Source organism: Neoarius graeffei, chromosome 26 (assembly GCF_027579695.1).
Source record: "Neoarius graeffei isolate fNeoGra1 chromosome 26, fNeoGra1.pri, whole genome shotgun sequence".
NCBI lineage: Eukaryota > Metazoa > Chordata > Actinopteri > Siluriformes > Ariidae > Neoarius > Neoarius graeffei.
In genome coordinates this window covers 30,221,020-30,248,038 of record NC_083594.1, presented here as the reverse complement: position 1 = coordinate 30,248,038, position 27,019 = coordinate 30,221,020, and the positions used below count along the sequence as shown (strand labels likewise).

The window sequence follows — 27,019 nt, the reverse complement described above, 5'->3', positions numbered from 1 at the left end:
ACCAAAGGATGTCTGGCTTTCATACTGCCCATGTAAGGGGGGTGGGGGGTGGAAGAAGAAGAAGAGGGAAGAAAAAACAAACATACACACACAGGTAAAACATCTAGCATGCTTTTAACATTTGAGTAATACAAGAATGCCTGAGAATATCAATATTTGGAGTGCCACTGAAACAGAAGGCTGAGGTGAAGGAATATATGAGCAGATTTAAAGACTATTCACCTTAGCATAACACCTCTCCATGTGCCTCATTGCCACTTTAGGGTTAATGGGGTGACTGCAAGATACACAAAAGATCTGGAGATCTGTGTCTTCGCTCTCTGTTTCATTCACCTACAGAAGGTCACAGAATACAAAACACACCATTGCTAATATTTTCCTAACCAAAGAAATGCTTGTGCAGAACCAGCAAGTTCCCACCTCTTCATCCTGCTGAACCACTTGCTGTTTGGCTTTAGCAATGATTCCCTCCAGCTCATGAAAGCGGCGCTCCATTTCAGTAAGACGCATACGAGCAGCCTGCTGTTCCTTACGAATTCTCTCCAGCTGCTTCCTGCCCTGCTCCTCAGCGATGCACGGACTCTGCTGCCACTGCTGGATACGCTGTGGAAGAATCTCGTAGATTCGGCTGCCAAACCAGAAAGCATACAAACCAGTTCATTTGGTAGTTATGTGGAAAAATTATTTGGAGGTGATAAGTGTCTTTAAAAGACTATAATTTAACAACACAAATAAAAATTGGAACAGGTCCCACTTGGCTGCTAGCTTCATGCCACAGTCCTCTGAGCAGTATTTGGAGTTAGGACGTGCCACTTCAATACAGCTAGGGCCCAAGCACTGGTGCAAGTCACCGGTGTAACGGCCATCACTTTTGTCACTGTGTCTTGTACGGCCTTTATGCTTTTGTTTTTGCCTGTGCCTGCGAGAGTCCTTCTGGAAAGGGAGAACACTAAGCAATGCAATGACCATGATCAAGAATGAAGTAACGCGCATGTTCAGTATCTCAATTTTTTTTTTTTTACCTTTTTGTCAAATTTCTTATCTCGACGCTTAACATGCTTGACTTTTATAGCTTTCTTGCACTGGGCAGGGCTGTAAACTGGACCTTCTTCATCCTCACTGACCCATGGCTACACAAGAGTGACAAAAGCAGCAAACTAAAACAGTTATATCATGCACACGGTGTTATTACAAAAAGAGAGCATTAATGCTTTGATCATTGACTGAGTAACTTGAATTTTGCCATTGTATTACCATATTCTGGTCCTTGTATCTTGCGTACAGCTCCATCTCACCATCATTATAATCATCGGAATATTGTCTGTCTCTGTGCATCCTATTTTCTGTCCTCTCATGCAAGAAAAACTCCTCATCTCGAACACGCAGCATTTTCTTAAGAGATCACATTTAAAGAGAGACATAGCATTTAAGATATACAAGTACAAATACAGAAACTGATGTGAAGCACCAATTTTCTAGAGTGCTCCTGCTGCTTTGTTTATGGCCATCGTGCTCAAGTTAAATTGTCACCCAGCTGTTGGTAAAGAACACCTTGAGTTGGCCTAGTGGTGAGCACGTCCACCTCATGACTGGGAGATTGAGAGTTCTACTCGTGTTTGAGTCATACCAAAAAGACCTTGATAAAAATGGTACCTACTGCCATCTGGCGAAGCATGCCACAATACAGAAGTGAGTAAGGAGTCAAACTCTCCGAGTTACTAGAGGACCAGTCCCACACTGTAGCCCTATCTATGCAATAGGCGAGAGGATGAGGGCTATAGAAATGGAGACTGGCGCTGCCTGATGGGTCTTAAAAACCTGGTTAGTACTTGAATGGGAAAATACCATGTAGAATTTTGTTGGTCAAGAACAATGGCTACATCATGCAATTAAACAATTATCATCTTCCTACCATACTGGGTGGTATGTATATATAAAAAAAAAAAAAAAAAAAAAAAATGCTGGGCACATCCAGTCGACCTTTATTTTTAGATCCAGGTGCAGAGGAAAATACCCTAGTTTCCCCTGAAAGAAGGTTGGGAGGCTCCTGAGTGTTGCTACAGACCACAGTCTGTGTCAGGGAACCAAGGGAGCAAAATTGTCTGATCTGGGTGGGCACTGTACCAGGTACATGAGGTGCTTCACATCTTACAACAGCACAAATAATTAACTTATAGCATTTATTTACCCTTGCGCGAACTACACACTGCCGTAGTCGACATTTTTGCCGGATTTTGTTCGGGCCCCCAAATTTTTTCATGTCCTTGCAGAAGTCACATTGCGCACAGTCCTCAGTACGTCTACAGGGTTCACACTCGCCACACATGCGTGCAGAACGTTTCACCTGAAAAAAAACAAACAAACAAACAAACAAAAAAAACCCTCTGCTATTCATACAGTTAATAAACTGACTGATCTAGTTATGAATAAATATATGGGTATTTAACAAGTATGTTAAAAGATGTACAGTAACGCTTGAAAATATAAGAACCCTTTAGAATTTTCTATATTTCTGCATAAATGACCTAAAACACCATCAGAAGTCCTAAAAGTAGACCAAAAAAAAAAAAAAAAAAAATTTAAATAAAGGAGACAAAAACATGACACATGGTCATTTATTTATTGAGGAAAATTATCAAAAATGTTATATCCGAGTGGCAAGTGTACGTGAACCTTTGCTTTCAGTATCTGGTGTGATGCCCTTGTGCAGCAATAACTGCAATTAAACATTTTTGGTAACTGTTGGTCAGTCCTGCACACTGGCTTGGAGAAATTTTTACCCATTCCTCTGGCCAGAACAGCTTCAACTCTGGGATTTTGGTGGGTTTTCTCACATGAACTGCTCGCACAACATTTCTATTGGCTTAAGGTCAGGACTTTGACTTGGCCATTCCAAAATCTTAATTTTATTCTTCTTTAACCATTGTTTGGTAGAATGACGTGTGCTTAGGGTCATGGTCTTGCCACATGACCCATTTTCTATTGAGATTCAGTTCAGAGACAGGTGTGCTAACATTTTCCTTTAGAATTTGCTGGAATAAATCAGAATCCATTGTCTCATCAATGATGGCAAGCCACCCAGAAGCAGCAAAACAGGCCCAGACCATGGTACTACCACCTCCATGTTTCACAAATGGAATAAGGTTCTTATGCTGGAATGCAGTGTTTTCCTTTCTCCAAACAAATGCTCCTCATTTAAACCAAAAAGTTCCACTTTGGTCTCATCCATCCACAAAAATTTTTCCAATAGCCTTCTGGCTTGTCCATGTAACCTTGAGCAAACTGCAGACAGGCACCAGTGTTCCTTTTGAAGAGCAGTAACTTTCTCCTTGCAACCCTGCCATGCACACCACTGTTGTTCAGTGTTCTCTTGGTGGTCTCATGAACATTAAAAAGGTAAACTGAAGGCAAATTTATAAAATCATCAAAAATCTACTTCTCATTTTATAAAATGTAGGAATGCATTTCTGACAGCTATTTTGTCATTGCTATAGCAAGTTATGAGTGTTTGAAATGTGTCATGTAATTTATCAGTCTATATGTCAAAGCAATGACCATAAACGAGATTCACTGAGACCTGTGCGAGACTCCGTAGCATGGAAGTAAAACGTACAGCAGAAATCAAAGTGACCAACATCTGCCAACGTTGTCAAAAGACGTACGCACCCTCCTTCGAATGCTGACATAATCAAGCCAGAAGTTTCCCATGTCCGAAATCATTCCCTACTCACTATATAGGGCAGTATATAGTGGGGACGCCATTTTGTAGTGCTGTCCGAAACCTTAGTGAGGACTATTTACACCCTATATAGTGCACTCAAAGTATCCCACAATGCATCGCAAAAAGTCATGTAAAACTGATGGTCACTAACCAAAGCAATATATCCCATCATGCATTGCAGTCACGCTGAAAAAAAAAAATCAAAAGTCTCAAATTTGATTTCATAAAAGGCAGCAACAAAGAAGAAAGTTTTCAGCCTTGATTAAAAAAAGAACTGAAAGATGCAGGTACTTTGTATTAATTGTGGGAAATGTGCTCATTGTATCACAAAAAATACATGCATGTATTTATTATTTTGAAAACCCACCAGCCACCCGATCTGGCACATTTTAATTGTGCAACAGTAACGACAAATACCAACGCGACGGACTAGTGTCCGCAAGAGTTTTTTTCATTTAACCAATGGTTCGAAGTTGTATGGAATAATAAAAAAAAATTAAAAATCACTGATGAAGCTGGCAAATCTTGAAATTAATCTAAATTGGAATGATATGGCGAACTGGTCGCTGCGTAAACAGTTTTCAAAATGGCAGTGCCAACACTTCACGTTTGAAATCTCACACAAGTCTTGTGAAGATCGCGTGGATAAGCGAAGCCTGCCGTGGACCAAACAAACGACATTTCAACATGGCTAAAAACCGAAAAGGCCAATAAACAAAATATAATATGCCAATATGAGTCACGATATAAGGTTAATAAAACTGAAAACGTAATTGAATAACACGTTAAGAAATAAAGCAAGTTTAAAAAATGACTTCAGTTCCCCTTTAACATCAGGCAATGTGAAAGAGGCCTTTAGATCTCACAGGAACTCTGGGTTCCTATGAGATCTCACAGACTTTTATACAGCTTGCTCTTGTAGTGATCTTTGTTGGTCAACCACTCTTGGGGAGGGTAACAGCCATCAGTGAAAATTTAATGGACTGGAAAATGTTTTTGGAGTTAACTCTCTGGGGTTGAGAGCTTCACCGACGAAGCTTGGCAGGTTTAGAATGAGTAGGTCATATATAGAGGGGTTTTTTTTTAATCGTACAAGCATGATAAACATATTGCCAAACTTTATATGCCCACTGACAAATAATAGTTTTTAAATGACCCAAATTAGATGAAACATAAAACTTCCTCACACCTGAAGCGGAACTCAGAGCGCACAATTACACCTTCATAAAAAAAGACTATTCACATGGTAACAGCATGATCATCACTTTCACTCGTTCGGTTTCGATTGGTTTCTCTCCGAAACATCCACTGTAAACAGGATTAAATCTGTCAAAAAGTTTAGGCTATTTGGAGGTAAAACTTGTTGCGAGACGGCACGTAGATTTTATGCGCTTCAGATGAGTCAGGACAGCAATTCAATTCATGATTCATTTCATGATTCAGGACAGCAATTCAATTTCAGGACAGTGAATCAATTCATGATTCAGTTCTTGATTCAGGACAGTGATTCAATTCAATCTTGAGAACCGGGACACTGATGATGAGCGCCCCCCCCCTTTTTTAAACTTCAACTCGATCCAGCCACAGATCAGCTTGACTAAGTGTAAATATTTCTATTTATTATGAGCAAATCTGTTGTGTGTGCACTGTAGTGCATAATTAATTTTGCTCTATTTTGAGTTTAGTGTGTAAAATTTGGAGTGGGAGCAAAATTACAGAGTAATTGTGCAACAGAGTTGGATGTGGCTCTGAACTCAGTAAAATAGTACAAGAGTTAATTTCGAGACACACTGAACAGAGTCAAATACCAAAATAAACTCAAATACCAGACAAATTAATGTGTTGTAAAAATCAGTCTTAGAACTGTGTTGGAATGTGTGAAAAATATTATCCTACCCATTGTGACTTGACCTGATGGCATTAAGAGTTAATCTGATGGGATTAAGAGTTGGCAGTGGAAGGGGTTTTCCCGCTCTTCCTTGAATGAATGGAAATTTTTTTTACCCTTCTCATTGAATACCCCTGCCAACCCTTTATCCCAAAACAATAGGACATACATGTTTGTGATGGCCAGTTAATTGTCCAAATCAGTGGAGCAGATTTAAGTTTTTGTGCTGGATACATTCCTAAAACTGAACAGAATCACCTCAAGAGTGACCAAAACGGTTCAACAGAATGGGTAAGGTCATGTTTTTTTCATACATTCCAACACAGTTCTAAAACTGCTTTTTACAAGATCTTCATTTATCTTTTTTTTTTTTTTAAGTACAATCATGACATCCATACTACATGGATATTATTGAAGCTGAACTTATGCCAAATACAAAAAAAGATCATATGACTTTGAAAATACTGCTTAGATTTGTTGAAATTGATAAAATCAGAGCATGCCAAAATCATTAGTGCGCCAGAAAATACCCTCAGACCCCAGAGGGTTAAAGAAATGGCCATGTCCTGGCTCAGGTCTTATTTAACTGATTGTCATCAGTTTCTAGATGTAAGCATGGTATTAGCTTCCAAATGTATATGCTGATGGCACACAGTTGTATGTTTCAGCAAAGCCAGATGAGACACCAGCGTAATAAAATTGAGGAATGTGTAAAGGACAGACACTGGATGCTTATTAATTTCCTTCTACATAGTTCTGACAAAAAAAAAAAAAGTAATTTGTACTTGGACCACATGCAGCTAGAAGTAAGCTTTTTGATTATACTCTGGATGGCCCTTCTGTTTCATCAGCTGCAGCAAGAAAAGATAGCCTTTTATTATCCTACAAGGGGAAATTTACATTGTTACAGCAGCAAAATATATAAAGAGAAAAAGATAAGGCAGTGAAGGAGTAGTGCAAAAGTACCAAGTATACAAAAAAGGATATATATATATATATATATATATATATATATATATATATATATATATATATAAACTACAAGTTTAGAGATTAAAAAAAATTAATTTGCATAAATTAACAGGTTTGCAGATACACAGTTAACATAAGTGTATTACAAAGGTGGTATTGCATGTGTAAGTATTGCACAGGTATTATTACCAGTATTACCCAGGTAGTATTGCACAAGTCGGTATATTGCACAAGAGCCATTTTAACAGGTGTGTAGTTCGCTGTAAGGTACTGATGCTGATAGTCAGTGCACACAATGTACATTCAGAGGAATTTCTATGGATGTAGAAGTGATCTGGACAGTATTGTTCATTATTGTGAGGAGTGTCTGGTGCCGGTTGTACAGTCTCGCAGCAGTAGGGAGGAAGCTGCAGCTGTATCTCTCCTTAACACACCGCAGATGGAGGAGCCGGTCACTGAAGGAGTTGCCCAGTGCTGCTACTGTCTCCTGCAGTGTATGGGAGGTGTTTGCCATTAAGGATGACAACTTGGCCAACATCCTCCTCTCCCCCACTACGTCTACCGAGTCCAGTGCACAGCCCAGGACAGATTCTGCCTTCCTAATCAGTTAAGTTTTTTCCTCTCTGCTGTTGTGATACTGCTTCCCCAACAGACAACTCCATAGAATATGGCTGATGCCACCACAGAGTCATAAAAAGAGTTCAGAAGTGGACCCCGAACTCCAAAGGCCCTGAGCCTTCTCAGCAGGTGGAGTCTGCTCTGGCCTTTCTTGTACAGGGTGTGCGTGTGAACAGTTCAGTCCAGTTTATTGTTCAGATGAACACCCAGATACTTGTAGCTCCTAACAATCTCAATGTCCTTTCCCTGAATGTTCACTGGGGTAAGTGAAGAGAGCCTCATCCTGCAGAAATCCACCACCAGTTCCTTGGTTTTACTTGTATTGATCTGGAGGGAGTTCTGCTGGCACCAGTCCACAAAGTTCCTTGTCAGTTCTCTGTACTCGCCATCATTGCCATCTAAGATACAGCCCACAATAGCAGAATAATCAGAGAACTTCTGTACAACCCCGATTCCAAAAAAGTTGGAACAAAGTACAAATTGTAAATAAAAACGGAATGCAATAATTTACAAATCTCAAAAACTGATATTGTATTCACAATAGAACACAGACAACATATCAAATGTAGAAAGTGAGACATTTTGAAATTTCATGCCAAATATTGGCTCATTTGAAATTTCATGACAGCAACACATCTCAAAAAAGTTGGGACAGGGGCAATAAGAGGCTGGAAAAGTTAAAGGTACAAAAAAGGAACAGCTGGAGGACCAAATTGCAACTCATTAGGTCAATTGGCAATAGGTCATTAACATGACTGGGTATAAAAAGAGCATCTTGGAGTGGCAGCGGCTCTCAGAAGTAAAGATGGGAAGAGGATCACCAATCCCCCTAATTCTGCGCCGACAAATAGTGCAGCAATATCAGAAAGGAGTTCGACAGTGTAAAATTGCAAAGAGTTTGAACACATCATCTACAGTGCATAATATCACCAAAAGATTCAGAGAATCTGGAAGAATCTCTGTGCGTAAGGGTCAAGGCCGGAAAACCATACTGGGTGCCCGTGATCTTCGGGCCCTTAGACGGCACTGCATCACATACAGGCATGCTTCTGTATTGGAAATCACAAAATGGGCTCAGAAATATTTCCAGAGAACATTATCTGTGAACACAATTCACCGTGCCATCCGCCGTTGCCAGCTAAAACTCTATAGTTCAAAGAAGCCGTATCTAAACATGATCCAGAAGCGCAGACGTCTTCTCTGGGCCAAGGCTCATTTAAAATGGACTGTGGCAAAGTGGAAAACTGTTCTGTGGTCAGACGAATCAAAATTTGAAGTTCTTTATGGAAATCAGGGACGCCGTGTCATTCGGACTAAAGAGGAGAAGGACGACCCAAGTTGTTATCAGCGCTCAGTTCAGAAGCCTGCATCTCTGATGGTATGGGGTTGCATTAGTGCATGTGGCATGGGCAGCTTACACATCTGGAAAGACACCATCAATGCTGAAAGGTATATCCAGGTTCTAGAGCAACATATGCTCCCATCCAGACGACGTTTCTTTCAGGGAAGACCTTGCATTTTCCAACGTGACGATGCCAAACCACATACTGCATCAATTACAGCATCATGGCTGTGTAGAAGAAGGGTCCGGGTACTGAACTGGCCAGCCTGCAGTCCAGATCTTTCACCCATAGAAAACATTTGGCGCATCATAAAGCGGAAGATACGACAAAAAAGACCTAAGACAGTTGAGCAACTAGAATCCTACATTAGACAAGAATGGGTTAACATTCCTATCCCTAAACTTGAGCAACTTGTCTCCTCAGTCCCCAGACGTTTGCAGACTGTTGTAAAGAGAAAAGGGGGTCTCACAGTGGTAAACATGGCCTTGTCCCAACTTTTTTGAGATGTGTTGTTGTCATGAAATTTAAAATCACCTAATTTTTCTCTTTAAATGATACATTTTCTCAGTTTAAACATGAGATATGTCATCTATGTTCTATTCTGAATAAAATATGGAATTTTGAAACTTCCACATCATTGCATTCCGTTTTTATTTACAATTTGTACTTTGTCCCAACTTTTTTGGAATCGGGGTTGTAGATGGCAGGTAGTTGTATTGTATCTAAAGTCCGCAGTGTAAAGTGTGAACAGAAATGGGGCCAGGACTGTCCCCTGTGGAGCCCCTGTGCTGCAAAGAATGGTATCTGACACACAGTCCTTCAGTCTCACATACTGTGGTCTGTTTGTGAGATAGTCCACAGTCCACAAGGTAAGATGGTCCACCTCTGCGCTCTCCAGCTTACTCTTCAGAAGAGTCAGCTGGATGGTGTTGAAGGCACTGGACAGATCAAAGAACATGATTCTAACAGTGCTTCCTGCCTTTTCAAGATGAGAGAGAGAGATCTATGAAGCAAGTAGATGACTGCATCTTCCACCGCAATGCCTGGCTGGTAGGCAAACTGCATGGGATCCATAGCTGGCCCCACCAGTGTGCAGAGATGTGCCAGAACAAGTCTTTCCAGAGCCTTCATCAGGTGAGAGGTCAGCACCACTGGTCTATATCCATTTAAAAAGTCAGTGGGGTGTGCAGTTTTTGGTATTGGAACTACACACGATGTCTTCCAAAGGACCGGCACTCTTTCCTGTTCCAGGCTCAAGTTGAAAATGTCCCACACTATTCCACACAGCTGGTCAGCACAGTGCCTCAGGAGCCCAGGGTTGATGCCATCAGGACCTGCAGCCTTTCTCGCCTTCATCTTACTCAGTTCCCTCTCGACTTGTTCTCTGTTGAAGGACAACGAACACAGCTGAGTGCTCGGTGTTACACATGGAGATGTGAAGCACTGAGCTGGAGGTGTGATGGTTGAGGGGTGCCAAGAGGGTGAGAAGGAGGTCTGTGAGCTGGGTGACGATGACCAGGAAGAGACGGTAGCAGTGGGCTGATCTGGGGGGGAGGGCCGGTGCCTGATCAAATCTGTTAAAAGAAGTTGTTCAGGTCGTTTGCCCATTGCAACTCACCTCCAAGCTGCCTATTGGACTCCTTAAGCCCAGAGATGGTTTTAAAGCCTCTCCAGACTCCACTCGCGTTGCTCTGCTGCAGCTGATCCTCCATCCTCCTGTAGCGGTCTTTGCCTTCCCTGATCTTTCTTCTCAGCTCCTTCTGTACCCTCCGCAATTCCTCTCAGTTTCCTGATCTGAATACTCTCCTCTTCTCATTCAGGAGAGCCTTCAGCTCAGGGGTGACCCAGGGTTTGAGAAGCACCGTACTGTTTTAGTGGGCACAGTGTTCTCCACACAGAAGTTTATGTAGTCCGTGATGCAGCTCGTGAGGCTGTCTACGTCTTCATAGGGCTCACGAAGAACATCCCAGTCTGTAGTGCCAACACAGTCCTTCAAAGCCTCATAAGCCCAGCTTCTCACCTATTGTGTATTGACTAGATGTCTTTGAACAATAGGTCCGTAGACTGGCAGGAGATGCACCAAGTTGTGATCAGATTTGCCCCTGGGGGGTGGGGTGGGGTACTATATGGTTCCTTGGTGTTGGCATAAAACAAATCCAGTGTCTTATTGTCTCTTGTGCTGCATGTTACGTACTGTTTAAAGTTGGAGAGAGTGGAGGACAAGGAAGCATGGTTAAAATCCCCAGAGATCAGGATGAGAGCCCGTGGATGCCGTGTCTGCAGTCTGCTTGTAACGGAGTGGATGTCGTTACATGCTACGTTCGCATCAGCGGGGGGGGATGTAAGCAGTTATTGCGATAACATGCGAGAATTCCCTTGGTAAATAATACGGCCTCATGCTAATGGCTAACAGTTCAATATCTTTACTGCAGATTCTCTCTTTAATAGTGATGTGTCCTGGGTTACACCATCTATCACTGATAAACACAGCCAGTCCCCCTCCTTTCCTCTTATCGCTCTCCTTTGTCCTGTTTGCACACGGAATTTGGAAGCCATCAAGTGCAATGTTAGCATCCGAAGTTAGCTCAGTTAGCCATGTCTCAGTAAACAGCATCAGGCTACACTGCCAGTATCCCCGCTGGTGCCAAATCAGCGTCGCAAACTCATCCATTTTATTGGGAAACGATCTTACATTCCCCATGATAACGGATGGAAGGATGGGTTTGTAGCGTCTCTTCCTGGCACGACGCTGAGCAATGGCACATTTTCCCCTTCTCAGTCTCCTTAATTCCCATGGTATATTCGGAATCTCCTCAGGGATCACAGTGGTGTTACTGAGTGCTAGCAACTGTTCCCTGGTGCAAACAATAGCCCCATGGCTGTGTGCCGGCTCCCCCGACGTGAGCGTGAACAGAAGTCCACAAACAAGCAGAAAAAACAAGTGTTCTGAACAGTTTGTGTAGTAAAATAAATAGTAGCTAAAAGAAACTAAGTAAACTGTGAAAACCTTAAAAGAACATTAAAAAAGGTAAAAAACAAGTAAAGAAGAGAGGAGCTGCTGTAACTGGCTGCCACTCTTGAGGGGCCCCAGAAGTCTATGAAAACCTTGGAGGGATTGTCGCCAGCCTTTCATTTGAAGCTCATGTAGATATTACTAGGACAGCCCTCTTTCATCTCAAAAACATTGCCAAGATAAGAAATGTGTGTTATTACACAATGCATAACATAGCAAAGCCTTTGTTCTTTGTCAGGAGACTCCAAGATGGCAGCATGTTTCTCTACCTGTGTGTCTGTGTGACTGCCTGGTGTTGATGGTAATTACCGTTAACATCCGTTGTTCTGGAAAACCCTCGGTCTGTTTTCTAAGTTCCTCAGTTAATACGACTGCTCTGTACCTGCTTTCGGCTTTTTCTACTGCACTGATCAGGATATCAGAGTGGTAGAAAATCAGCCTGGAAAATACTATAGCCCTACTCCAGTAGGAAATGTGCAGAGCTTAAGCGCTTGTCTGATATCATCGCTGTATTATACATTTCTAGTTTATATGATCAAACCCATCTTTCATACTACAGTATGGAAATGAATTGTGTGAAGTCTGGCTTATTTTGTCACTGACTCTGGAGAACCTGAATCACTCCGTCTGTTTGGACCACGAAGCATGTTTTGCCTCCAGGAGCTGGAAAAATGACATCATGCAATTTTGATGAGCCTACACCTCACATGATAAAGGAAAGTGCTTTTTACTTCTGATGCTGGTACTCAAAATTGTGTTTTGTTTGTTCTAGACAACATTTGGTCCTGATTTTAATTCATTTATGTGTAGCACTGTTTCACTGGGCTTCAGTCCCTGATTTACGTGGACGTCACACAACATCAACTGATTCAGGACGGTGATTCAGGAGGGGACGAACAAAAAACCCAGACTGGATTACCATGAGATTCTCAGCATGTTTCATTCAGCTCCTCTCTTGATTGTGCTGTATCCAGATGAGGTGCTGGAGAAGTGCAAAGACTATAATGTGCCACTTCATGTTTTACTCCCTCAAAAAGGCACAAACTGGGATTTTTTTCCCCCTTTACCTTTCATGTAATTGTTCAAATTGAAAATCACACAAAGTACTGAAGATCCTATATTACCCCATTATATTAACTTATTCAGTCCTTATGACTGGTTGCTCCTAATTTGCTCTTTTTATTTAAGTAGGCCAGGAGTTCTACATAATAAATCGGCGTCTATAAAAAAAAAAAAGTTGGTGATTAGAAAATGCTTTGTAGTTTTATTGCTTTTACTCTCAGGAAACGTCCAACCTAAACCCAGCCCAGATTTTAAGAGTTTTAAAAGTTTGAATATTCCTTCTGATTTGAAAGCCAGATCTGGTCTTGGAATTATTCACCTAAATGTTAGAAGTCTACTTTCTAAACTTGATCTGGTAAAAATTTGGGCAAATTCAGCTGATGTGGATGTTTTTGTCTTGTCTGAAACTTGGCTCAAGAATTCCATCACTGACAAAGACATTTTAATTAAAAAGGTTACAAATGTTTTCCATTGTGACCGTTCCAGAAAAGGTGGGGGCCTTGCTAGATATATATATAAATAAATTTCATGCTACTCTCTTATCAGTATCTCTCAGCAAACAATATGAATTCCTTGCTTTGAAGTTGGAACTTCTTAAAGGATATTTTATCAAGATTGTTGGTTGCTACAGGCCCCCACCGCCAAGCAACAAGGCTTTATCAGAATCAAGTTTATTGCCAAGTACATTCTCATACAAGGAATTTGCTTTGGTGATTGGTGCTTGAACAACTTTGAATAACCAATCATCAACCTTAAATTTTAATGAGATCCTTCCTATTGGTGATTTTAACTGGGATTGGTCATAATCTCTGACAGTTTTAAATGTGATTCTTTTAATCCGACAACTAATCAATAGCCCAACTCTTCCAAATCTTACGATGTCCAGAAGAATCTTCTCTTCGTGACCTATTTTTAACAAATGCTCCTCATAAGGTTCCAACTTGGCCTTCTCAGCGTATCGAGCCGATACGCAATATTTCCTTACCGCTAGGCCCACAATATTCCTTACACACCTATAAAAGTTGCCACTACATTAATAATAAGATGCGTCAATTCTTCATGTGCAAGTGACGTCACACTTGACGTACCAACCCGGAAGCCCTCCATGTTGGATGATAAACAACCACCAGCGCTTCACGTGTGAGCTGCTGCAATGCTTCATGATTTTTTGATTTAATTGCCTTTGAAGAAAAAGACAATGCCTACTTTGTGTACCGGATATAACTGCAGTAATAATAATGCAACTTGTATCAAAGAGAAACGGTTCATCAGAATTCCCAAAATAATTAAAAACAGCAACAAAACAGATGAACTGTCCAGAGGATGCTGTGAGCTGTGGGTCAAAAACATAAAATCATAAGGACTTAACTGAGGAAAAAGCTAATTACACCCATGTGTGTGGTAACCACTTCACATCTGGTAAGAGTTCATTGCTAATTAAAGCTATGTTTTCTGCTGATTAAATTGAACTTTTGACCTTTAACGCGAACACTGCTTCTCACCTTGCAGGAGCACTGGCAAACCTACACAAGAAAAATTCAGATTGGGCACCAACACTCAAATTAGGACACAATAATATCAAGAAAAAAACTCATCTTCACAGTTTCAAGAAGCAACAGGATAAATGAAAGATCTGCCAAGAAAGCCTGATTAGAAGCAGCGCAAACTTAAGTAAATTTGGATACACAATAACAATAATGTGGGTCAACTCTGCCAGGTGAGAGATTAGCAATGCTGTTCCAGTAACACATTAACAATTTTACTTATGCACTTTGTTTTACAGACGTACTAGAGTCAAATTAAATTGTGCCTGAGACCCTCCAAGCAGAGACGCATACAAAGTGGTTGCCAGACAGAACTGACTGGGTTACAAATATCTCAAATGGAGCAGTGCAAGAGAGATACAGTGGGGCAAAAAAGTATTTAGTCAGTCACCAATTGTGCAAGTTCTCCCACTTAAAAAGATGAGAGAGGCCTGTAATTTTCATCATAGGTATACCTCAACTATGAGAGACAAAATGAGAAAAAAAAAATCCAGAAAATCACATTGTCTGATTTTTAAAGAATTTATTTGCAAATTATGGTGGAAAATAAGTATTTGGTCAATAACAAAAGTTCATCTCAATACTTTGTTATATACCCTTTGTTGGCAATGACAGGAGGTCAAACCTTTTCTGCAAGTCTTCACAAGGTTTTCACACACTGTTGCTGGTATTTTGGCCCATTCCTCCATGCAGATCTCCTCTGGAGCAGTGATGTTTTGGGGCTGTTGCTGGGCAACACGGACTTTCAACTCCCTCCAAAGATTTTCTATGGGGTTGAGATCTGGAGACTGGCTAGGCCACTCCAGGACCTTGAAATGCTTCTTACGAAGCCACTCCTTCGTTGCCCGGGCGGTGTGTTTGGGATCATCGTCATGCTGAACGACCCAGCCACGTTTCATCTTCAATGCCCTTGCTGATGGAAGGAGGTTTTCCCTCAAAATCTCACGATACATGGCCCCATTCATTCTTTCCTTTACACGGATCAGTCGTCCTGGTCCCTTTGTAGAAAAACAGCCCCAAAGCATGATGTTTCCACCCCCATGCTTCACAGTAGGTATGGTGTTCTTTGGATGCAACTCAGCATTCTTTCTCCGCCAAACACGACAAGTTGAGTTTTTACCAAAAAGTTCTATTTTGGTTTCATCTGACCATATGACATTCTCCCAATCCTCTTCTGGATCATCCAAATGCTCTCTAGCAAACTTCAGACAGGCCTGGACATGTACTGGCTTAAGCAGGGGGATACGTCTGGCACTGCAGGATTTGAGTCCCTGGCGGCGTAGTGTGTTACTGATGGTAGCCTTTGTTACTTTGGTCCCAGCTCTCTGCAGGTCATTCACTAGGTCCCCCCGTGTGGTTCTGGGATTTTTGCTCACCGTTCTTGTGATCATTTTCACCCCACGGGGTGAGATCTTGCGTGGAGCCCCAGATCGAGGGAGATTATCAGTGGTCTTGTATGTCTTCCATTTTCTAAAAATTGCTCCCACAGTTGATTTCTTCACACCAAGCTGCTTACCTATTGCAGATTCAGTCTTCCCAGCTTGGTGCAGGTCTACAATTTTGTTTCTGGTGTCCTTTGACAGCTCTTTGGTCTTGGCCATAGTGGAGTTTGGAGTGTGACTGTTTGAGGTTGTGGACAGGTGTCTTTTATACTGATAACGAGTTCAAACAGGTGCCATTAATACAGGTAATGAGTGGAGGACAGAGGAGCCTCTTAAAGAAGTTGTTACAGGTCTGTGAGAGCCAGAAATCTTGCTTGTTTGTAGGTGGCCAAATACTTATTTTACCGAGAAATTTACCAATTAATTCATTAAAAATCCTACAATGTGATTTTCTGGATTCTTTCTCCCCATTCTGTCTCTCATAGTTGAAGTGTACCCATGATGAAAATTACAGGCCTCTCTCATCTTTTGAAGTGGGAGAACTTGCACAATTGGTGGCTGACTAAATACTTTTTTGCCCCACTGTATAAATTTGTTAATAGGTGGAACTTAAGAAAAAATATTGGAAGCTGATTTAACTTGAAGATTGCCAAAGTATGCTGTACCTTGTGTAATTTATCTTCACTGATTGCTCCTTTTGATTAGAGTGATATTACTTTGTCAATGAAAAGATAGAATTAATATAAAATAGTACTACTTGCTTAGAGATATTTTTATTGCATGCTTTTAGACTGTGCTTGTACTCTATTTTGTCAAAGATCTTTTTATTGTTTGAAACGTAAAAAGGTTTGTTGGGCTAATATAAAAAGAATAAATATAGCCGCTAGCCATGATAAAGGGCCCTCGCACTCGAGGCCACGCCTCTATCCCAAGTTGCAGTGGCCAGGACTGATGTGTGTACCAGATTTCATGAGTCAGAGTTTTTCGGCAATGGAATCATCACTGTCCAGGCCCAAATGGTGGCACTATACCAGAGGGTGTCTTTGGGCACGTGGATATCTTCAGAACCATGATATCCTACAACCTGTCAAGTTTGAGCCACATCAGGCAATGCATGGTGAATTTATGACTCCCTGTTTGCGTGGCGTAAGGTATAAAATTTATTAGTTTGCAATTTCAACATCTTGCAACATATCAGAAATCCCTTTGCAATTTAATGTCCGCAACATCTTGAGATGAAGTATACCAAATATGGCAGGAATCCAACAAACCGCCTAGGAGCAGTTGGGTAAAATGTAACGTGTCAAAACGCAAAAAAAAAAAAACAAACAAAAAAAAAAACCCTCACTTCCCATTGAGTATGGCTGAGGCAAAGTACAGGCAATTTTATTAATCTCGGGGCACTCCACACACCTACCAAATTTGACACAGAGAGGTGAAACTAGGGCGGCACGGTGGTGTGGTGGTTAGCACTGTCGCCTCACAGCAAGAAGGTCCAGGTTCGAGCCCCGTAGCCGGCGAGGGCCTTTCTGTGTGGAGTTTATATGTTCTCCCCGTGGGTTTCCTCCGGGTGCTCCGGTTTCCCCCACAGTCCAAAGACATGCAGGTTAGGTTAACTGGTGACTAAATTGACCGTAGGTGTGAATGGTTGTCTGTGTGTCAGCCCTGTGATGACCTGGCGACTTGTCCAGGGTGTACCCCGCCTTTTGCCCGTAGTCAGCTGGGATAGGCTCCAGCTTGCCTGCGACCCTGTAGAACAAGATAAAGCGGCTAGAGATGATGAGATGAGGTGAAACTATATACCAGGTAGGAGTCTCCATAACACATGGGGGTGCGATGGCATCCCCCAGAGACACCTGGGGTCAAGCCCCTATGGCTAAGTTTCAGTGCACATGACTGATGTGTCTAGCAAATTTCAAGAGTTTTCGAATATGAACAGGGTGTCAAATCTGTATTTTTGAATTAGGTGGCACTATAAAGTTAATGAAGCCCACCTAGACTAATTTACCATATCGTCTCAAATTGTATCATAGGACAAATATGTGCAAAATTTCATGAGTTTTTAGCCATCCTAAGCCCCTCAAAACAGTGTGGAAAAATGTCAAAATCCTACATTCCATCCAACATGGCTGACTTCCTGTTGGGTGGAGTCAAATACAACTAAGTGAACTTTGTACTGTATCACAAGAGTATTGACCACACCAAATCTTGTGATGATCCAAGCAACTTAATCTCAACCATAGCTTGTTCTCAGGGGCACTATAGAGCTCCAGGTCCACACCCAGTCCCTCGCTCAGTGTAACACTGATTTTATGCACATTTGATCAGTGTGCCAAAATTCGTGAGTTTTCAAGCATCGCATGTGCCTCAAAAATGAGTTTTTCTGCAGACAAAATAAATAAATTAATAATAAATATATCTGCTAGCAGCAATAAAGGGCCTTCACACACATACACGAGGACAAGCCCAAAACAATAGGGTATTGCACCTGGGGCCAAGCCTCTATCCCTGAATAGCAGTGGCCAGGACTGATGTGTGTAATAAATTTCATGAGAGAGTTTTTCGGCAATGGAATCAATCACTGTCCAGGTCCGAATGGTAGCGCTACACAAGAGGCTCACTTTGGGCATGGGGATATCACCAGAACCCTGATGTCTTATAACCCGTGAGGTTTTAGCTCCATCATCAGGTAATGCACGGTGAATTTACAGTGGTGCTTGAAAGTTTGTGAACCCTTTCTGCATAAATATGACGTAAAACATCATCAGATTTTCACCCAAGTCCTAAAAGCAGATAAAGAGGACCCAGTTAATCAAATGAGACAAAATTATAATACTTGGTCATTTACTTAAGGAAAATGATCCAATATTACATATCTGTGAGTGGCAAAAGTATGTGAACCTCTAAGATTAGCAGTTAATTTGAAGGTGAAATTAGAGTCAGGTGTTTTCAATCAATGGGATGACAATCAGGTGTGAGTGGGCACCCTTGTTTTATTTAAAGCAGATATGCAGAGCCTTTATTTTTAAATACATTTCTGACTCTTGTATACTGCATATTCGAGAGTTAAAATCGACTACTAAGTTGTCATTTGAGCTGCCCTGCTGAGCCGGCCAGCCCTGTGTGTGTGTGACGTCACAGCAGTAACCGGTTTTAAGGCCGAGGCCTTTGACCGCTATAGACTAAAATGTCATAAATTAAAATTTATGGTGAAAGTAAGAAATACCGTGACCGACTTGCTCAACTAAGACTGATTTGACTTCATTGTGGGTTGACCCTCATTCAAACAGGATAGGTGGTATAACTTATGCAACATACATGTACATGCATGCGTTTTTGACTGATAAAACATACAAGGCTAATTAAATAATCAGATGAACTGAGAATCACATTCTGGAGCTAATTAAATAATCTTATATCGGTAACTTAAATACAATTTAAATGTATTAATCTAAATGCAGGTAAACAACGTGCTGTTTTCGTTTTTTATCCAAATGAGAGTCAGAGCTTACCTGTCTGTGTTCTCGCTTCTTGAAGGCTGATCTTGTGGCCAATTGTTTTGAAACAATCTGACTTTCAGTTGTCCGTTCATTTGTTTCTTCCATGTAAGGGTGAGATGGCAGCAATATCCAGCGCAGAAATAAGACAGCTGGTCCACTCATTCTCCATTTCCTCCATTACGGAGTACTCCACCATTACTGCTCGGCTCAGGCAATTACTAAAACCCGGGACGGAACGGGATGTTAACGGTTTTAGCAACAACTGCGGGGAGGTAACCGCCCGAGTGATAGGTCCCGTCCCTAGAATAAAGTTAAATGTTTTGGAATGGCCAAGTCAAAGTCCTCACCTTAATCCAATTGAAATGATGGGGAAGGACCTGAAGCGAGCAGTTCATGTGTGGAAACCCACCAACATCCCAGAGTTGAAGCTGTTCTGTACGGAGGAATGGGCTAAAATTCCTCCAAGCCAGTGTGCAGGACTGATCAAGTGACTAGAAACATTTAGTCACAGTTATTGCTGCATAAGGGGGTCACACCAGATACTGAAAGCAAAGGTTCACATATTTTTGCCACTCACAGATATGTAATATTGGATCATTTTCCTCAATAAACAAATGACCAAGTATAATATACATTTGTCTCATTTGTTTAACTGGGTTCTCTTTATCTACTTTTAGGACTTGTATGAAAATCTGATGTTTTAGGTCATATTTATGTAAAAATATAAGAAATTCTAAAGGGTTCACAAACTTTCAAGCACCACTGTATGATACACTTCCTGTTTGCATGGCATAACACAATTTATTGATTTGCCATTTCAACATCTTACAAGATATTGCAAATCCATTCTCAATTTAAAATCAACATCATCTTGACATCAGGTACACCAAATATGGAATTAATTCAACAAACCGCCTAGGAAGAGAACATCAAAATGTAGCATGTTTTGGTAATGGACCGTAATGACTCCATGTCCAAATGGTGGCACTATACCAGAGCGTGACTTTGGGCATGTGGATCTCTTCAGAACCAAAATTTCATATAAACTGAATTCTGAGCCGTATCAGGCAATGCATGGTGAATTTATGACACTTCCCGTTTGCATGGCGTAGAGAATAAATATATTGGTTCGCCATTTCAACATCTTGCGAGATATCAGAAATCCCTTCGCATTTTCACATCAGCAACATCTTGACATGAGGTCAACCAAATATGGCATGAATCCAACAACCCCCCTAGAGGGAGTACATTAAAAACGTAACACGTGTCAAAACGCACCAAACCAAAAATCTCTCACTTCCTGTTGAGTATGACTGATGCAATGTATATTGCCATTTTGTTCGTCTAGGAGTACTCCACACACCTACCAAATTTGACACTGATAAGTGAAACTAAATACCGGGGAGGTGTCTCAATGATATATGGGGTCACTATGGAGTCCCCTGGAGTCAAGCCCCTATCGCTGAGTAGTGGTGCACGTGACTGACGTGTGTACCAAATTTCATGAGTTTTTGCCAATGGAAACCACCTCCAAAATGGGAAAGTGTTGAAGAAAAAGAAATAATAAATATAGCCACTACCAGCGATAAAGGGCCCTCGCACATGAGAACATGCCGAAAACAATACGGCATTGCACCCGGACCCAAGCCCCTGAGTAGCAGTGGCCAGGACTGATGTGTGTACCAAATTTCATGAATCAGAGTTTTTTGGCAATGGACTCATTACCGTCCAGGTCCAAATGGTGGCACTACACAAGAAGCTCACTTTGGGCATGGGAATATCGTCAGAACCCTGATGTCTTATAATCTGTGAGGTTTTAGCTTTATCAGGTAATGCACGGTGAATTTATGACACTTCCTGTTTGCATGGCAAAACATACAAATTTATTGGTTTGCCATTTCAACATCATGCAAGATATCACAAATTCTGTTGCAAGTCAATTGACAAACAATATGCATTTCAGTTTTGTTCATCTTGGGGCACCCCACACACCTATCAATCTTGACACAGACAGGTGAAACTATATACCGGGCAGAAGTTTCAATGACATGTGGGGGCACTATGGAGTCCAATGGACACACCAGGGGTCAAGCCTCTATTCCTGAGTAGCAGTGGCCAGGACTGATGTGAGTACCAAATTTCATGAGTCAAAGTTCTTAGGTAATGGAATCATTACTGTCCATGTCCAAATGGTGGCGCTATACCACAGGGTCAAATTGGGCATGTGGATATCATCAGAACCATTGTATCCTATAACCTGTGAATTTTTAGCCACATCAGGCTACCATGGTGAATTTATGACATGCTTCCTGCTCATGTGGCATAAATTTATTGGTTCGCGATTTCAACATTTTGCAAGATATCGCAAATCCCTTTGCAATGTAAAATCAGCAACAGCTTGACATGAGGTATAACAAATATGGCATGGATCCAACAAACAGCCTAGAAGGAGTTTGTTAAAATCCACCACGTGTCAAAATGCACAAAACCAAAAATCTCTCACTTCCTGTTGAGTATGGTTGAGGCAATATATAGGGAATTTGGTTCGTCTTGGGGCACTCCACATACCTACCAAATTTGACACAGATAGGTGAAACTATATACCAGGCAGGAATCTCAGTGACAAATGGTGGCCATTACGGAGTCCCCAGGACACACCTGGGGTCAAGCCCCTGTGGCTGAGTAGCGCTGCGCATGACTGACGTGTCTACCAAATTTGAGTTTTCGAACATGTACAGGGTGTCAAAAACCGGCTAGTGGCAACGTGTCCGCCTCTCGATCGGGAGATCGTGAGTTCTATTCACGGTCGGGTCATACCAAAGACCATCATAAAAATGGTACCTACTACCATCTGGCAAGGCATGCTGCAATAGAGATGTGAGTGGGGAGTTAAACTCTCGTGGTTACCAGAGGACTAGCCCCCCACTGTAACCCTAGCTATGTAATAGGCGAGAGGCCGAGGGCTGCGGAAACAGAGATCGGCGCCACATGGCGCGGGAAGGACTTTAACTTAACTTTAACAGGGTGTCAAATCTGTATTTTTGAACTAGGTGGCGCTAGAGTGTTAATGAAGCCCAACTAGACGAATTTACCATATCACAAATTGCATCATAGGACAAATGTAAGTGCAAAGTTTCATGAGTTTTTAGCCATGGTAAGCCCCTCAAAACAATGCAGGAAAATTTCAAAATCCCACATACCATCCAGCATGGCTGACTTTGTTGGGCAGAATCAAATACAACCAAGTCAAATTTGTCCTGTACCACAAGGTGTATCACACCAAATCTTGTGCCGATCAGCGCAAGTTCATCTCATCCATAGCTTGTTCTGTTCATGTCCAAATGGTGGTGCTATACCAGTGTGTGTCTCTTTGGGCATGTGGATATCTTCAGAACCATGATATCCTATAACTTGTCAAGTTTGAGCTCTAACAGGGAATGCATGATGAATTTATGACTCACTTCCTGTTTGCGTGGCGTAACGTATAAATTTATTGGTTCACCATTTCAACATCTTGTGACATATCGCAAATCACTTCACAATTTAACACCAGCAACATCTTGACATGATGTATACCAAATACTGTATGGCATAGATCCAACAAACCGACTAGAAGGAATTCGTTAAAACCCAACATGTCAAAATGCACAAAACCAAAAATCTCACTTCCTGTTGAGTATGGCTGATGCAATGTATAGGCAATTTTGTTTGTCTAGGGGCACTCCACATACCGACCAAATTTGACATGGATGGGTGAAACTATATACCGGCCAGGAGTCTCCATGACATGGGGGTGCTTTGGAGTCCCCCGGATACACCCAGGGTCAGGCCCCTATGGGTGAGTTTTGGTGCACATAACTGATGTTGTACCAAATTTCATGAGTTTTCAAATATGTACAAGGTGTCAAATTTGTATTTTTGAACTAGGTGGTGCTATGGAGTTATTGAAGCCCACCTAGACTAATTTACCATAATCAACTCAAATTGTATCATAGGACAAATGTATTTGCAAAATTCCATGAGTATTTAGCCATCGTAAGCCCCTAAAACAGCACAGGAAAATATCAAAATCCCACATTCCATCCAACATGGCTGACTTTCTGTTGGGCAGAGTCAGAGACAATTAAGTGAACTTTGTCCTGTATCACAAGAGAATCTCATGTGTCCTGGATCACACCAAATCTCGTGCTGATCCAAGCAACTTCATCTCAACCATAGCTTGTTCTCAGGGACGCTATAAAGCTCCGGGACCACGCTCAGTCTCTTGCTCAGTGTAACTTTCATTTTACGCACATTTGATCAGTGTGCCAAAAGTCGTGAGTTTTCAAGCATCGCAAGTGCCTCAAAAACAAGTTTTTCTGCAGAGAAAATAAAACAACAACAATAATAATAATCATCCAACAACAACAATTAAAAAAAAAAAAAAAAAACACACAAAACAGGCCAAAAACAATATGGTTTTGCGCCTGCACCTCAGTGCTCGGGCCTTAGCAACAAAAACCATGCCGAAAACAATAGGCTAGGGCTTTGCATCTATGGTGCACCTAGGTGCTCAGGCCCTATTATTATTATTATTATTATTATTATTATTAATAATAATAATAATACGACTACTACTACTAAGAAAACAATAGGGCTTTACACCTTGGTGTTCGGGCCCTAAAAAAGGGAGCTGCTGCATGGCTGCAGGAGGTTATCATGTGCAATGTAGGCTAAGGTAGGCAGAGTAGAGTGATTGTATTGGTTTACTAATAAATGTAGTGTTTATATATTCTAAGTCGCTTTGGACAAAAATATCTGCCAAATACCATAACAATAAACATCTAGCTCTAGTCTAACAGAATTCTACCAGACTACTGCACTGTGATGTTTCTTGTGTAGGCTCAAGAAGCAAAAGCCAGGTCAGAGAAGCATAGGCTAACCATTTTAATGCAGATGCAAATGCTGTGAAACTTTGGAAACAAATATACCATCTTTAAATAATTCCTTTATGTACTGTCCAAGCTTCAACATCTTAACTACCCTGATCATTCCAAATATTGGATGGTATTTGTAGGCTATTTGTTTACACTAGTACTTCAGCACTGCTCGCTCTTGGATTCTCTTGGCTACATGCACTTCCTGTTAGTCACTTTGAATAAAAACAAATCAGTTGAATGATTGTAATGTAATGTTTGAAAAATGTACATTATGCTGCATACAGGCCACTTTTTCTATGGAACAAAAACATGTATTCTATTCCCTCCTAGTGGGTTTATTGATAGCATGCAATATCATATTGCTTATCCTGCATGTATTATGCCACTGTACCCAGTGGAAAATGAACATACAATATTGCACGTTGTCAAGACAACACGAAGCCACACGTAGGAGCTCATGCAAAGATCCAAGGACAAAACTTTTCTGCTGCGCATGCACAGAATCATTTCTTTGTCAGTCGGGAGAGACGATCTGGCTAATACAGTGCTAGGTTTAAGCACTAAACAAACAAACAAACTGAAACTAAAGATGTGCTGAACACCTGAAAGGTGACCAAAACCTTATATATTCTTCATGCAGATTTACAAGAGAAAAACACAGCAAAAGGACATCGAAAAACTGGAAGACACGTCAGAGATGTAAAACTTCCATGCTAGCAAATGACTGACAATTTGTAATGGGATTTGCACGTCTGCTCAATAGTCAACAAGGCTAACCGGATGCTTGGGTTTCTAAAAAGATCCTGTCCCTTGCTGACGGAAACTCAAGTGAGGAGGACTTTATATTTGTCACTCGTCAAGTCACAGCTCTGTTACGCATCTGAAGTATGGTCCCCTGCTAGTGTCAACCTTAGAAGCCTGTTGAGAGTCCAACGACGTGCAACGTGCTGGATACTACAACAGCATATTGGGGATGCTACTTACAGACAGACTCAGAAGCCTGCACTTGCTTCCTCTGACTTATGATAGGGAGATTAGAGACTTAGTCTTTGTATATAAATGCATTAATGGCCAAACAGATTTGAACATAAACCTCTACGTGTCTTTTGTAACTCATGACCGGTCTAGGGCCCAAAATCCGAAATTAATTTTAAAACCTGCACACTGCAGAACTTCAACTTATCAGGCCTCATTCTTCAATAGGATTGTTAAACCATGGAACTATGTACATAAATATTTTTCCCCAGATAAATTCCGTAGCCTCCCTGTTTTCAAATCATCCCTGTTAGAGCTGTACTTTGAATTACTGACCTCCACCTATAATACGGACTTTTCATGTACTTGGTCTGTGTACCGTGACTGTGGCTGCCACAGATCAATTTAGTCTAATTAATTGTATGATTTTTCTCTTTTATACCTTCGGGGAAACGCCTTGCATGGGTCGCCTGTTCACGTTCTCCCCTTTGGGCTGACTTACTTTATTATGTTTATTTTTATGTTTATTTCTTTTTTTATGTTTATTTTGTAACAGTCCAATAAAGTTGATACAATAAAAAATAAAAGTAAACAAACATGGCCGCGAAGTTTGTTTCGTTAAAAGTGGAAGATTGAGAGAATTTTGGCTGCCAGGTCGCTCCATTGTGTGTAGTTGTGGATGTTGATTTTAAAAGTAACAAAAGTAAATTACACAGGGAAAATAACCATATTCAGCTTGTCTGTGCTAGCATTGGCCTGCGTTAGCACTACCCCAGCTAGAAGGTAACTGGACTGGCACACTAACAGCACCAAGCTGCGGGTAAGCTCGTGTCGGCCTTCGCTAATGCCACTGGACAAAACCAGTGGTTAGCACGGTCGCCTCACAGCAAGAGGGTTCCGGGTTTGAACCCAGCGTCCGGCAAGGGCCTTTCTGTGTGGAGTCTGCATGTTCTCCCCGTGTCTGCGTGGGTTTCCTCCGGGTGCTCCGGTTTCCCCCACAATCCAAAGACATGCAGTTAGGTTGACGTGGGGCGGCCTTGGGCTGAGGTGCCCTTGAGCAAGGTACCCGACCCCTGACTGCTCCCCGGGTGCTTTGGTGTGGCTGCCCACTGCTCTGGGTGTGTGCATGTGTTCACTGCTTCAGATGGGTTAAATGCAGAGGATGAATTTCACTGTGCTTGAAGTGTGCATGTGACAAATAAAGGTTTCTTCTTACTGCTACGCAGGCTGGAAGCTAACTGGACTGCCATGCCAACAGCACAGAGTAAGCTAGCATTGGCCTTTGAAAAAGCTGATATGAAGAGGATGTATGTATAATAATAATAATAATAATAATTAAAGCCGCCAGCGGCCAAGGGGGGCGGGGGCATGCGTCGCCGCGAAATACCGTAAAGAGTTTGCTTGCCAAGTTTGACAAATCAGAAGCTGCAATATCATTTTTGCCATAACCAGCACCCCCAGGGGCGAAAGTGCACAAAATTTGGCGTAAATGTCAGGTGAGCTATGAAGAGTTTGCGTATGAAGTTTGATGACAATTGAGTAAATAGAAGATGAGATATAGATTTTTGAAGAATAAATTTTTTGGTTTTTCCCATGTCAGTAGGTGGCGCTATGCTGTACATGAGCGATTATGAGTTGGAAAAATAAGTGTCTACAACAGCAACGTACTATCATAAGGTAGTGGTGTGAAGGAAAAGCATTATGGAATTATTTACCAAAAACCCGTTTTGGAGCAATTGCGTCGGCCAAAAACAGCGCCCCCCATGGACGAAAATTCCCAAAATGTGGTATACATGACATGGGAGGTAGTAAGAGGGTGGCCGCGAAGTTTGACCAAATTTGAGGAAAGATTGGATTTTTTGCCCAAAAATAGCGCCCCCAGTGGCGAAATATCACAGAAATTGGGTAACATGTCAGAAGCCCAATGAGTGATTAGCGTGTGAAGTATGAGCAGTTTTGAGCAATCAGAAGATTTATGAATTTTTAAGCATGTAAAATTTTGCATCGAAAATTGATTGACGTATAACTTCTGAACGGTTTATCCTACGTGAAACGTATTTAGTAACTTTTGTCAGCCATGTC

The 27,019-nt window shown here is 41.5% G+C and overlaps 1 protein-coding gene across 3 annotated transcripts in view; it reads right to left on the bottom strand.

The window, feature by feature from the left end:
* The window catches only part of LOC132874303 (CXXC-type zinc finger protein 1-like), a 142,541-nt gene that overhangs the window by 78,551 nt on the left and 36,971 nt on the right, over positions 1-27,019 (bottom strand). For 2 of the 3 annotated variants that reach the window (XM_060910374.1, XM_060910373.1), the window contains 7 exons: positions 2,189-2,344; positions 1,255-1,392; positions 1,023-1,130; positions 755-933; positions 421-628; positions 223-333; positions 1-24 (listed from right to left, as the gene is read on the bottom strand). The exon at positions 1-24 is cut by the window's left edge and continues 26 nt beyond it. In XM_060910374.1, coding sequence (XP_060766357.1) covers positions 1-24; positions 223-333; positions 421-628; positions 755-933; positions 1,023-1,130; positions 1,255-1,392; positions 2,189-2,344 — 924 coding nt within the window. The remainder of the gene's footprint in view (positions 25-222; positions 334-420; positions 629-754; positions 934-1,022; positions 1,131-1,254; positions 1,393-2,188; positions 2,345-27,019) is intronic. The other variant, XM_060910375.1, reaches the window with a different exon arrangement.